Source organism: Carcharhinus amblyrhynchos, chromosome 10 (genome assembly GCF_965287045.1).
Source record: "Carcharhinus amblyrhynchos chromosome 10, sCarAmb.v2.hapA, whole genome shotgun sequence".
NCBI classification, from domain to species: domain Eukaryota; kingdom Metazoa; phylum Chordata; class Chondrichthyes; order Carcharhiniformes; family Carcharhinidae; genus Carcharhinus; species Carcharhinus amblyrhynchos.
The window spans coordinates 74,317,500-74,331,897 of NC_137333.1; the positions used below are offsets into that span (position 1 = coordinate 74,317,500).

Below are 14,398 nucleotides of genomic sequence, written 5' to 3' on the forward strand. Positions count from 1 at the left end.
TTATAGAGATGTATAAGATAATGAAGGGGATGGATAGGGTAGAGGTACAGAGATTCTTCCCGCTAAGAAAGGACAGCAGGACTAGAGGGCACAGCCTCAAGATAAGGGAGGGGGGGGGGCGCAGTTTAGAACGGAGTTGAGGAGGAATTTCTTCACTCAAAGGGTGGTGAATCTCTGGAATTCTCTGCCCGTTAGAGTGGTGGAGGCTACCTCGCTAAATATATTTAAGTCACGGGTAGATAGGTTTTTGGTAGGCAAGGGAATTAAGGGTTATGGGGAGAAAGCGGGAAAGTGGAACTGAGCCACTTCAGATCAGCCATGATCTTATTGAATGGCAGGGCAGGCTTGAAGGGCTAGATGGCCTACTCCTGCTCCCACTTCTTATGTTCTTATGTTCTTATTATTGACTTCAAGAAATGTAAAGGAGAACATGCCCCTGTCTACATCAATGGGGACAAAGTAGAAACAGTCAAGAGCTTCAAGTTTTTAGGTGTCCAGATCACCAACAACCTGTCCTGGTCTCCCCATACCAACACTATAGTTAAGAAAGCTCAACGCTTCTACTTTCTTAGAAGACTAAGGAAATTTGGCATATCAGCTATGACTCTCACCAACTTTTACAGGTGCACCGAAGAAAGCATGCTTTCTGGTTCTATCACAGGTTGGTATGGCTCCCGCTCTGCCCAAGACTGTAAGGAACTACAAAAGATCATGAATATTGCCCAATTCATCACTCAAACTAGCCTTCCATCCATTGACTCTGTCTACACTTCAAGCTACCTCAGCAAAGCAGCCAGCATTATTAAGGACCCCCACACACCATGGACATTCTCTCTTCTACCTTCTTCCTTTGGGAAAAAGTTACAAAATTCTGAGGTCATGTACCAACCGACTCAGCAGCTTCTTTCCTGCTGCTGTCAGACTTTTGAATGGGCTAGCCTTGCATTAAGTTGGTCTTTCTCTACACCCTAGCTATGACTGTAACACTACATTGTGCACTCTCTTGTTTCCTTCTCTGTGAACTGCATGCTTTGTATCGCATGCAAGAAACAATGCTTTTCACTGTATGTTAATACGTGACAAATCAAATCAAATATCAAACTAAGACAATTAAAAGAAACAGACACACAACAATGCAATACAGCATTTATCAGACTTTAACTCCACATAACCTGCTGGTGCAGTTTTATGAAGACAGTCATACTTGTGTGCCAAACATGGTATCACTGACACTGATCCTTTTTCAAAATACCCTGGTACTGATGGCAGAATTATTACGTTTGAGTAAAGTAATAGATTAAACTGCAATATATAAATGCAACTGTAAAGAGAAGTGAAATGATTAACTGTCACAACAACAACTTGAGGGAAGGAGTCTGGAATTGCATTCACACTGAACAAGCTGATTGTGAAAAAAAGGGCAGATGTTTTAACAATTTAACACATGAGGAAATAATACTTTGATTGAATGAAGGCAAAACACAATACAACTGGTTTGGTAACCAGCAGGCAAAACTAAGGTAAAGAGTGACCCAAGCTAAGTTCCTGTGCTGAACAGATCAAAATGTAAGTAATGACATGCTCTCAGAATAATTCCTCTCTCAACTTTGCTCATAAATGCTTCTGTACATTTTTAGGTAAGTTGAGAGAGGAGGAAAACTGGATTAGAATTTCCCAACTCTCCAAAAACAGCACCTATTGGGATTGCCAGTTCTGATGAATGGTCAGTAAGCTAACATGTTAACTCCAGTTTCTCCCTCTAAAGATGCTGCTGAATATTCCCAGCTTTTTCTGTTTTCATAGCTCCCAAGAGTAAATGCCCCTGTGCCACGAGAGGAATTTAGGCACAGATCCTGCTTCTTTTGAATAAACCTTTCATTCAGACTGCTGGCCTGTTTATTTAGAGTGCCTGTATTATTGATTTACTTGTCCTACCTCTTTGTACTGATACCACGCAATACTGCCTTTGATGGATCCTGCGATCGGGCCTCGAGTTCCTGAACCTCCTCCAGCAAAGTTTTACGGTAAGAATGCCAGCCTCTGGAGAGCACATAAATTTCAAGAGTTCAATATTTCACAAAACAAACAGGCAGAAAACAGATGAAATATTAAAAGCTGAGAAAAAACCTGTAGAGCTTAACTAGAGAGATTTGTCGGTAAGTTATATACCTGAAACAGGTGGTCAACAAAGTAGGATATAGTGAAAAAAAACTCCCAAATCACCTACCATGATTGGAATAGTATTCCTGTTAACATGAAACTGCATCCACTTATACTGAGTGCCAAATTCTCCATTCTCGCTGCAGCGGGACTGCAGAACCCTGGCTGCGGGCAAGACTGGAGAATCCAGCCTAATGTTTGGTAGTGGCCAAAATAAATCAGAATTTAGCTCGCTTTTTGAAAATTATCCCAGGGTATCTAGTGAACCTGGCCTCTGGACCAGTGCTGGTCCCCGATCCAGATAAATGGGGAGAGTTAGCAACTGGAAGGGCATCTGGATGCAAAACCACCTGTCAAGCCCAAAATAAGCAATAGTTGATATGAAGGGTAATCAATCTGCAAAGTGGAGACTCCATGTAACTCGAGAAAAGCTGAAAGAGAAAGGTTTGAAGATCCATGGATATCAAGGTGGTTTTGACAAAAAAATAAAAAGTTCTGTAGAGAATAACATGATTCCGCCGCCTCTGGTGATATATGGCTAAGTCATAGCTCAGATGACAAGAGGAAAGAGTGAATAAAAAGGTACAAATGTCTTTCTCTAGCACTATTCATGACAACCCAAAATACTTAGCAGGCAGTCAAATAATTTTTAAAGTATGATTAATGTTGTACTGAAGAAAAATGGGACAGCAAAATTATGCATAGTGTGGTAACGAAAGCAGCAATGAAATGAATGACAATAGTGACTTTCACTTGATAGCACAGAACTTGAATATTGCTGAAACAAGAGATAGGCTGCCAAAACTTTTCATCTTGTACTCATCAGGACAAATGTAAGAATGCCAAATTTCAAATAATTGCAACAATCTATACCACAGGAGAAAAGAGGCAAGTCAATTCTGATTGGTTAAGTATGGCAAAATGGTAGGATGCTATTAAAATGAACTTTGATTTGTACAAGTAAAATCAAGCTGCCATATATTTTGTAAATCATGTCAGGGCAGTACCTAAGAGAAATGAAAGAATAGGGAACAATGTTTTTGTTGCAACTGGTGTACTTAGTAATCAGAGTGCTGTGAGTCAGGAAGCAGTTTAGACACAGATGAGGTGTCGAAGAAGCAACAGTAAAGAGAGAGATAGCTATCTTCAGGAAACATTTCAGTTAGAAATGAAATGCTAAAGGTAAGCCAGTTTGTGTAAAAGACTGTTTTCTTCACTGAACCAAAGACCATTCATAAGGCCTGGTTATTTAAGATGGACAGTGTGGAATTCACTGGCTAGATATGACAATAGGTTTACATTTGTTATTTGGGAAACAGGGTCTCAGCAGAGTTTGTGTACAGGGGAAACAGATACTTTTGGGTTTTCTGTCTTTGAGGGACTAAGTGCTCACTGTTAAGTTGCCAAAGTATAAAATTGTTCTTTGTAATGTTTTATTATTTTTCATCCACTTCAATAAATACTTTTATCTGTTTGTTTAATGAATGGGAAGTCTCTCACTGTTTCCACAAATGTTCCTTGTTAATATCCAAAGGAAACCAATGTTTTAGATGGGTACACTCTTGCACATAATATTAGCAGTTTGTAACATACAAAATTGGGGCTTGTTTGGGATATTTTAAAAATGTAATTCTTTTAGCGTAGAGAATTTGACTTTTTAAAGGTAACTAATGTGAGAAACTTGGAAAACAAGTGAGAACTTGTTATTCAAAGTAAAAGACTGCAGAAGAAATGGCACTCAGTCTAGGCCAAATCTATTTGGAACTGCATAACATAATCATGGCAAAACTGAAAAATGTGCCTAAGGTTAAGCTATTGGAATTGTCAGGTAAATTGGAGCTAATTGACTTGTATGGTTAAAGAAATCTGAGATTATGGAAAGATTAGCAGAACTTGCCAGATATATCAGACACACCCACTTCTCTAAAAAGTGAGGCAGTGGAATTAGCACACATACGGACTGAAAGAGAAAGGAAAATGGCACATTTAGAAATGTGAAAATTGAAATTAGATAAAGACAACAGAAAAATTTTCAAAGGGAATTGAAAATGCAGAAGTTAGCAATAGCAGATAGAGAAAAGAATAAGTGGAGAGAACTTAAGCCTAGAAAGCAGCAAATTAGAGACACTGGAGCAGGGGGAGGGAAAACGTAGCTCTAGACATGAACTTAGTGGGGAGATGTTAAAATTCATATAGGCACTTCCAAAATTTGAGAAGGATGGAGAAGCATTCTTTATACCTTTTGAAAAGGAAGTTAAACAATTAAAATGGCAACAAGAGAACTGGACAATACTCTCGCAAGGTAAGGCTACTGAAGTAAATGCATCTTTGGATGAGGAGAGATCCAAGGACTGTGAGACAGCCAGAGGGGCTATCTCCTTAGTGGATGTGATTGGTTCCTGAGTTATACATGCAGAAATTTCAAAAAACTAGTAAACAGCCTCGGCAAACTCACCTTGAATTAGAAAGACTAAAGAAAAACTATTTTGACAGTTTTACAAGGGCTTTAAAGATCCCAAAAACGTTTGAAGCCCTTAGAGAGGTGATCATTTTAGAAGAATTTAAAAATTCAATCTTTGATTATTAGGATATATGTGGAGGAACAGAGAATTCAGACTTTTAGATGGGCAACAGAGCTAGCTGATGATTAGGAACTATGTATAGAACCAAGCTTTCCTGTAATTCTTTTAAATTGGAAAAAGATATAAAATGGGAAGGCGTGAGAAAAGATAGTCAAGGAGAAGAGGGAGTGGCTGAAACTCACAACGAGTTTTCACCATCAGAGGAAAGATAGAGCTAAAAAGGTTTCACCTCTTCTGAAAGAAGTAAAGAGGGCTAAATGTTATCATTGTTATAAACAAGGCCACATTAAATCAGAATGTTGGTTATTAAAGGGATAGCTGGTTGGAGTTATCCATCTTGAAAAGGGAAAAATGAATTCAGAGAATGGAGAACAAGAAAAGCAGACTGCATTTATGAATGAAGTAAGCCCTCAGTGGAGAGAACATGTGTACAAAAATTGTACAGGGGCAAAGTGACCAGCGGGTGGCAGATGTCTTGAAGGATTTTGCGTGTGGACAGGAGAGAATGGGGAAAGACATTAACATTCTGAGAGATACAGGAGCAAGTCAATCCCTAATGTTGTGAAATAAAGATATTTGTTGTCCCAAAGGGATGCTAAAAGTTGTTCTGATCACAAGCATTCACGGGGAAAACAGGAAAATATCTCGATTGAAGATCAACTTAAGGAGCAGGTTTAAGACAGGAGAAATAACTGCAGAATTGGTGGAGGAAGTAGCTATTGCAGGAGAATGATCTGGCAGGATCACAGGTAATGGGGGTTCCCATAGTAGGTGAACAGCCTATATACAATTTAGCTACAGAGTCCTTACAAAAGAAATGTCCTGGAATGTTCCCAGACTGTGTGAGGACGAGATGACAGTCACATAAACTTGGAGAATCATCAGAATTGAAGGAGCAGGATGAAACAAATGACATTAGTTTATCAGATATCATTTGCACAGATTGATTGAGCTAGAGTAAAACGTTTCCAAATTACACCAAATTTATCAAACAGCCTATTCAATACTGGAAGCACAGTGCACTCCTAAATGTTAAGGATAAGGCCTTGATGAGAAAATGGACACCACCACATGAGAGTACAAGGAACACATGGGCAGAAGATCAGATTATACCACGTCTTGAAAAGCGATTCTAAGAATAGCTCATGAGATATTTAGGAATAAGAAAAACCAAAGCCAAGACACTAAAACATTTCTACTGGCCTGGATTATACAGAAATGTGACTATTTTATGCAAAATTTGTCACACTTGCCAAGTAGTGGTGAAATCACAAGCTGTCATTAAACCAGTGCCTTTGATCCCTATTCCAGTTTTTGAAGAACCATTTTCACAAGTTCTTGGTGATTATGTGGGTTCCTGACCAAAACCACGCTGTCTAGATCAATATTTGTTGACTATCATGGATATATCAACTAGGTTTCCTAAAGCTATCCCACTCAGAAAGATTTCAGCTAAGGGAGTGGTTGAGGAATTTACCAGATGTTTTACCCATTATGGCTTGCCAAAAGAAGTTTAACCTGATCAGGGGTCAAATTTCATGTCAAAATTATTTAAAGAGGTTATGAACAATTTGGAGATTAAAAAAGACAATTTGTTAGCTTATCCAAAGATATGCGGGTGAGGTTGATAGGTCAATTTATCAAGGCCATAGTGTCAGGGGATTAGCACGGTAAATATGTGGGGTTATGGAAATAGGACCTGGGTGAGATTGTGGTCAGTGCAGTCTTGATGGGGCGAATGGCCTCCTTTCGCACAGTGGGATTCTATGATTATCATCCTGAATCATAAGCAGCATTAGGGAGCTGACATCAAACTGTAAAAATCATGAAGAAAGCATATGACCAAGGTTACCCTCGTGATTGGGACAAAGAGATTCAATTTTACTGTTTACAATCCATAAATCTACTACATTTAGTCCTTCTAATGGATGGCATAGTGGCACAGTGGTTAGAACTGCTGCCTCACAGCATCAGGGACATGGGTTGGATTCCCAAATTGGGTCACTGCCTTCGTGGAGCCTGCATGTTCTCCCCATGTCTGCATGGGTTTCCTCCGGGTGCTTCAGTCTCCTCCCAAAGTATGAAAGACATGCTGGTCAGGTGCATTGGCCATGCTAAAAGTGTACCGGACAGGCACTAGAATGTGGTGGCTGGGGGATTTTCACAGTAACTTCATTGCAGTGTTAATGTAAGTCTACTTGTGACATTAATAAATAAACTTTAAAATCATTTAAACCAGTCTATGGACATACAGTTAGAGAACCACTCAAATTAATTCAGGAAAAACAGCTAAATAAAAAGTTAGAAAATATATTTCTAGACTATGGGCAGGATTCTCCAGCCTCACTTGCTGAAAATCCTATTGGAAGTCAACGGACCTTTCCACGGTCCACCCCTTGCCTGCTCTGATTCCCGTGGTAGGCGGGGCGGTAAAATTCAATCCACATCTCAATTTTCAGAGTAAGATGAAATGGGCTGTGTGAGTTTGCAAAGAAACACTTACAGACTACACAGCAAGGAATGGAAACAATAGCTGATAGAAAAGCCTAGGTTAGAAGTTTTGTAGCAGGAGAGAAAGTACTTGTTTTATTCCCACTATCAGGGGAAAGCGAAATTTAGTGGGCCATATTGAATTGAAAAGAAGTTGGGTGATGTAAATTATTTGATATACACACCACATAGAGGCAAATTGCAAAGAATATGTCACATCAACATGATTGGGAGAGAGAAGATGAGGGAAAAAATTAATCTTAGTAGCCATGAAGCAGAAAGGAGAACACAAGGGGCTAAATTCTGGTGATGACTTCCCTCAAATTCAATTGGGTAGAAGAAAATCCTGGTTAAAATATCTTTCAGACAAGAATCGGATGGAATTTAAAGAATTACTACAGTCACACAAAGCTATTTGTGGAGACAAATTAGGTCAAACCAAGGTAGCCATACATGATCTAGATTTGGGGGATGCTGTTTCAATCAAACAATATCCATATTGGTTTAATCCAGCTAAATTATCATAAACACAGAAGGAGACTGAGTTTTTCATAGAATCTTACAGTGCAGAAGGAGGCCACACGACCCATCAAGTCTGGACCTACCATAATCCCACCAGGCCCTATCCTCATAACTTCATGCATTTACCTTAGCTAGTCCCCCTAATGCTAAGGGGCAATTTAGCATGGCCAATCCACCTAACCAGCACATCTTTGGAATGAGGGAGGAAACCGGAGCACCCGGAGGAAACCCACACTGACACAGGGAGACTGTGCAAACGCCACACAGACAATGACCCAAGCCGGGAATCAAACCAGGTCCCTGGTGCTGTGAAGCAGCAGTGCAAATCACTGTACCACCGTGCTGGCCGGTGAAAATTGATATTATTGAGTTAAATTCTAGCAGTTGGTGCTCTATCAGGATGGAGCCAAAGCTTGACGGAACACAAAGAATGTGTGTGCATTACAGAAAAGTGATACTGTCACCAGAAGAGAGACACTTCCTATTCTGCGCATGGACAACTGTATTGAGAGAATTGGATATTCTGTTAATTACTAAGGTTGACTTGCTGAAATGGTACTGGCAAGTATATTCATAACACCCAATGGACTCTATCAATTCAAGGTAATGCCTTTTGGCATGAAGACCACACCTGCAATGTTTCAAAGATTTACAAATGAGGTGGTTGAAGGTTTGCGTCACTGTCCAACATATATCGATGATTTGGTAGGGTTCAGCCAGAACTGACAGGACCATCTACAACACTTGAAGGAGCTGTTAGTGCTTGGAAATGGTTGGACTTGTCATGAATTTGACAAAGCTCAACTTCACCAAGGGAAAAATTAGATACGTGGGACATTCCGAGAGACATGGGCAAATGGCACCATGGGATGCTAAGGTGCAGGTCACGTGGAATTTTCCCAAATCTACTTCAAGGAAAGAGATTCTGAGGTTCTTAAGAATCAGTGGATTTTATTACAAATTTGTGCCACATTTCATCAGTGTCGTATATCTACCCACCAAGCTGCTGGAAAAGAATGAACTATTTAAATGGACAGAGGACTGTAAAGCAGCATTTAGGCACTTAAAAATTGCCTTAACCACCATACCAGTGTTAACTATGCCAAACAATGAAAAACAGTTCAATTTGGATATTGGTGCTAACAACATTGAAGTGGGGGCTGTTATTTGCAGGAGGATGACCAAGAAATCAAAAAACCAGTGGGATATTTCTCCAGAAAACTGAACAGCCATCAGAAAAAATCTTCCAACATTGAAAAAGAGACTTTAAATTTAGTATTGGCACTACAACACTTTGAAATTTACATTGCTAGTAATCCTACAGAGGCAGTCATGTGTACAGATCATAATCCATTAAGGCTCCTGAAAAAAAATTTGAGACCACAACACTGGACTATTACTGCAGCCATTTAATTTTTGAAAATGTTATGTTGCTGGTCAAGAAGATGTGCTAACTTTGCTCCATCAAACATGAAAAGATGGTCAAAAATGTATATAAATTTACTAAAGTTTACTGTTCTGTTAAAGCATGCTAAAATTTTTATAATAGTGTTAAGCTGAACAGATTCTTGTCTAAAATGAAAGTGCCTTTTAAAATTTATACACTTCATATACATTTATACACCTTTTTAAGAGGGGGTGTGTCACAAAATGATAGGGTGCTATTAAAATGATTTTTTTTATACAAGTAAAATCAAACTGCCTGTATTTTGTAAACCATGTCCGGGCAGTACCTAAGAGAAATGGAAGAATAGGGAACAATGTGTTCTTCACAATTGATGTCAGTCATCAAGAGTGCTGTGAATCAAGAAGCAATATAAACACAGTTGAGGTATTGAAGAAGCATCAGCAAGAAACAGAGAAACATCCAACTTCAGGAAACAGCCCAGCTTGAGGTGAAGTGCTAAAGGCAAGCCAATTTGTTTTCTTTACTGAACTGAAGACCATTCCCAAGTCTTGGTCACTCAAGCCGTACAGTGTGGTAATCACTGGCTAGATTTGACTAATAGGTTTATGGTTCTTGTTTGGGAAACTGGGTCTCAGCAGAGTTTAGGTAATTTGCCAGAGTATCAGGTTGTTCTTTGTAACATTTTATTATTTCTTCCACTTTAATAAATACTTTTTACTTGTCTGCGTTCTCACTGTTTCTGCAAATGTTTTTCACTAATATGTGAAAAAATACATCATACAAAACCAGTGTTTTAGGTTGGAACACTCTCACAAAAGGCATTGTCATGGAGAAAACAGTGGGGAATTATAGGCTCCTCGTGGTTCCAGGATATTCAAAACAGGCACACAGTCATTTTTATTGCAGAGAATGGTTCCTTGCATATGAATATATGTTGCTTCTAGCAAGCACAAATGAGCCATGTTATGAGTTCAATCGATTATCTTAATTGGTTGTTAGTGTATCTTTTTGCACTCCTGAGGTACACACTGTTGTGATCGCTTGAAGTTTAGCATTCTTGCAAGACAAAGAGCTTTTCCAACATGTCACTCTTTTCAGCATAATGACTTTTCAGAATGTTGCAGTCAAATCTTTATTTAGTTCAATTTTAACTTTCTTATCTTTGTTTTCAAAAATCTCACCATTGCTTCTCCCTTTTCTATCTCTGCAAGCACAACAACCTTCTGCAATCTCTGTGCTACTTCAGTTCTGGCTTTTGCATATCCTTGATTTTTTAAAATCAATCCATCACAGGCTGCCACATGCCTTCAATTGCTTAGGCCCTAAGCTCTGGAATTCCCTTTCTAAATCTCTTTGCCTCTCGATCTTTCCCTCCTTCTTTAAGATACTCTTCAAAACCTAACTTTCTGGTCAAGCCTTTGGCTACCTATCCTAATATCCCATGTGGATAAGTGTCACATTTTGTTTTGTAACATTCCTGTGAAGCATCTTGGGACATTTTACTTTGCTTAAAAGAAACTACATAAAAGCAAGGTGTTGCTGTTACAGTTCAGTAATGCTTACGCTCTCCAAACCACATCTTTCAGCAGACATGCAATGGGCACCACAAGCAGTCCAAGCCAGAATGTTGCACACTTCGCTATCATCCCAGCCTGCGAAAGAAAGAATAAAATATGAAATATTAATCATGCATTGCAAAAAATAGTGTGTGTGGGCGATTGTGCGGGGGGGGGGTGGGAGTTAATGGAATAGCTTACAGAAAGTGAGGAGTGAAATGTGTGCACAGTTCTGCGAGCTGCTCCCTATGTTGCTAGAAAGGACTATTCTTTCACACAGTCTGAAAGGTCACTTATCCTAATTTAGTCACAAAGTAGCTTTAACTATTTCATTCCATGCTGATGAGGTGTCTTAAATGTCCATTTGTCAGTTTTAAGGTGATAAATCTTTGAATGATAACACTGTGACATTTGTTTTATGTCATTCCATACCCAAGACTTTGCAATTAAGCCCTTGAAGATATATGGGTCATTCTACAGTAGAAGCCACAAGTTGCACATTATCAAAGTCCTCTATTTGCAGTTCTTACCATGCTGTAGAATTTAAGCAGGTTAAGATCCGGGAACATCGTGTTCAGAACTGTTCACTGAAGTTATTGTTGGCTGTGCAATAATTTCAGATGCAGCAGATGTTAATAAACTGCAGTCCGTTTTAAATTACACAACGCCTTACAATAGCGAAGTTATCTTTTATTTCAGGCAGAGCTAAGTGGGTGCATTGCTGCGGTGCTCATCTATACAGTTTAAGAAGGGCCCAGGTTCAGTCACTAGTGTATGCTAAATTAGCTGGACAATGTTAAAGCTACAGTGATAATGCTTTGATTCACTTAAAAAATGTCAGTAGGTAGCCCCATAAATCAAATCCAGAGACCATTGTGAAAAGAACATACGTAGATGCCCAGTGACAGAAATATCAATAGTAGTTGATGCCTGGCTGCAAAAAGTTGAAAACTCAGAAGGCAAGCAGATCCAGTGCCTTCTCTGATAAAGACACAATTATTGATTGGCAAATGCTCAGTGCCTACTTGATCCTTTCTAAACTTATTTTAAGATTATTGTAACTCTTGTGTTCTGCATCACTTTTCATGGTTGAGGCCAACATCCGTTTAATTTCAAGAATGTGTTTCCTTGTCTTGATTTCCAGAAAGCTTCTAGGAAAACAGCGAAATCCATCTGGTAATTACTCTTAGCAAAGGAGACTTATGACTCCAAAGTATTTTGTGTCTGTCTTTGAAATCAGCAACACACCAGTTCAGACTTTCTTTTCAGATAAATATATCAGCAAATTAATTTAACAGAAGATGAAGAAACAGGGGTGACATGGTGGCACAATGGTTAACACTGTTGCCTCAAAGCAGCCAGGACTCAGGTTCAATTCTGCCTTGGGTGACTGTCTGTGTGGAATCTGCACGTTCTCCCCGTGTCTGTGTGAGTTTCCTCTGGCTGCTCCAGTTTCCTGTGGGTTAGGTTGATTGGCCATGCTAACTTGCACTTGAGTGTCAGGGGGATTAGTAGTGTAGCGACTTTTGGTTATGGGGTAGGGTAAGGGTGGGATTGTTGGTGGTGCAGGCTTGATGGGCCAACAGGTCTTCTTCTGCACTGTAGCGATTCTATTAAGTAACAGACAAAGTTGCAACATGGTTTTGCAGACATTTGCCACTAAAGTGGATAAAAGAGGATAAAATAATGAAAAGATAGTGATTCAGAACTAAGCTGGCTTTTGCAAACATTTTAAAATTATTTTTTATTTTCTTCATATTCCTTAGCAACATGACAACTTGATCAATCTACATTGTTTCTTCAAATAAATTACGTTGTCTTTCGAGGGTTTCATATTGGGTCACAAAGGTTTTACTTAAACAAAAATATTTCCTTTTTTATATCCCAGAAATGTGTTGCCAGAACTTTGAATTCCCCACCAGTCAAATTTCAAAGGAACTTCCACCAATACACAAACAGAACCAATCCAACGATATTGTTTAGAACACAGAACATTACAGCGCAGAACAGGCCCTTCGGCCCACGATGTTGCGCCGACCAGTTACAAAACAATGACCCACTAACCTAAACCAATCCTTTTTCGTCCATAAACCTATCCACGGATCTCTTAAACGCCCCCAAACTAGGCGCATTTACTAGGCAGGGCATTCCAATCCCTCACCACCCTCTGGGTAAAGAACCTACCCCTGACATCCGTCCTATAACTACCCCCCCTTAATTTAAAGCCATGCCCCCTCATGCTAGATTTCTCCATCAGAGGAAAAAGGCTATTACTATCCACCCTATCTAAACCTCTAATCATCTTATATGTTTCAATAAGATCCCCTCTTAGCCGCCTTCTTTCCAGCGAAAACAACCCCAAATCCCTCAGCCTCTCCTCATAGGACCTCCCCTCCATACCAGGCAACATCCTGGTAAACCTCCTCTGCACCCTCTCCAAAGCCTCCACATCCTTCCTGTAATGTGGGGACCAGAACTGCACACAGTACTCCAAGTGCGGCCGCACCAGAGTCGTGTACAGTTGCAACATAACGCTGCGACTCCTAAATTCAATCCCCCTACCAATAAACGCCAAGACACCGTATGGCTTCTTAACAACCTTATCTACTTGCTTCCCAACTTTCAGGGATCTATGTACACGTACACCTAGATCCCTCTGCTCATCCACACATTTGAATTTACATTTACATTTGAATTATCTCTCTGGTCCGTTAATGATAAAACTTGCAATGCTACAATAACAAGAACTTGTACTCATATTGTATCTTCAACAAGATGAAGCATCCCAAGGCACTACAGAGGAATGTTCTAAGGCAAAATCCGACATTGCGCTGAAAAGATAATATTAGGGCAGATGGCGAAAAACTTGCTCAAAGGGTTTGATGTTAAGGTGCCTCTGTAGGAGGAAAGAGAGGTAGAGAGGCATATATAAGGAGAAAATTCCATAACTTAGGGCCTAGGCAGTTCATGCCCGTTGAAGTGGTGGAGGCTACCTCGCTAAATATATTTAAGTCACGGATAGTTAAGTTTTTGACAGACAAGGGAATTAAGGGTTATGGGGAGAAAGCGGAAAAGTGGAACTGATCCACTTCATATCAGCCATGATCTTATTGAATGGCAGAGCAGGCTCGAAGGGCTAGATGGCCTACTTCTGCTCCTGTTTCTTATGTTCCTATGGTTAGCAACGGCAAAGCAATTGAAAACAGGGATGCACATGATGAGCCCAGATATCTCAAGGGTTTTGAGTCTGGTGAGGACATGGAGGGATTTGAAAACAAGGATGAGAATTTTAAAATCAAGGTGTTGCTTAATTGGGAGTCAGTGTAGGACAGTAAACATAGGGGCGATGGGTGAATGGAGCTTGGTGTGAACGAGGACAGAGGGGAAAGAGCTTTGGGTGAGCTCGAGTTTAACAAGGGTAGAATGTGGGAGGCAGGTCGGGACTGCATTGACATAATTAAGTCTCAAGGTAACAAAGGTAGGGAAGTGGGTTTCAGCAGCAGATGGGTTGATGCAGAGACACAATCAGACAGTCTGAATAATGGAATAAAAACAGAAAATGCTGGAAAATCTTAGTAGGTCTGATGGCATCTGTGGGGAGAGAATAGAGCAAAGTTTCGGGTCTAGATGACAGCTTGGGTTTTTTCGTAGTTTGGGGGTTTAAATGTGATATCAAGGTT

The 14,398-nt window shown here is 39.8% G+C and overlaps 1 protein-coding gene across 3 annotated transcripts in view; it reads right to left on the minus strand.

Moving 5' to 3' along the window:
- Positions 1-14,398, minus strand: part of atp8a2 (ATPase phospholipid transporting 8A2) — a 443,947-nt gene that overhangs the window by 28,381 nt on the left and 401,168 nt on the right. For all 3 annotated transcript variants that reach the window (XM_080197362.1, XM_080197361.1, XM_080197363.1), the window contains 2 exons: positions 10,726-10,814; positions 1,936-2,040 (listed from right to left, as the gene is read on the minus strand). In XM_080197362.1, coding sequence (XP_080053488.1) covers positions 1,936-2,040; positions 10,726-10,814 — 194 coding nt within the window. The remainder of the gene's footprint in view (positions 1-1,935; positions 2,041-10,725; positions 10,815-14,398) is intronic.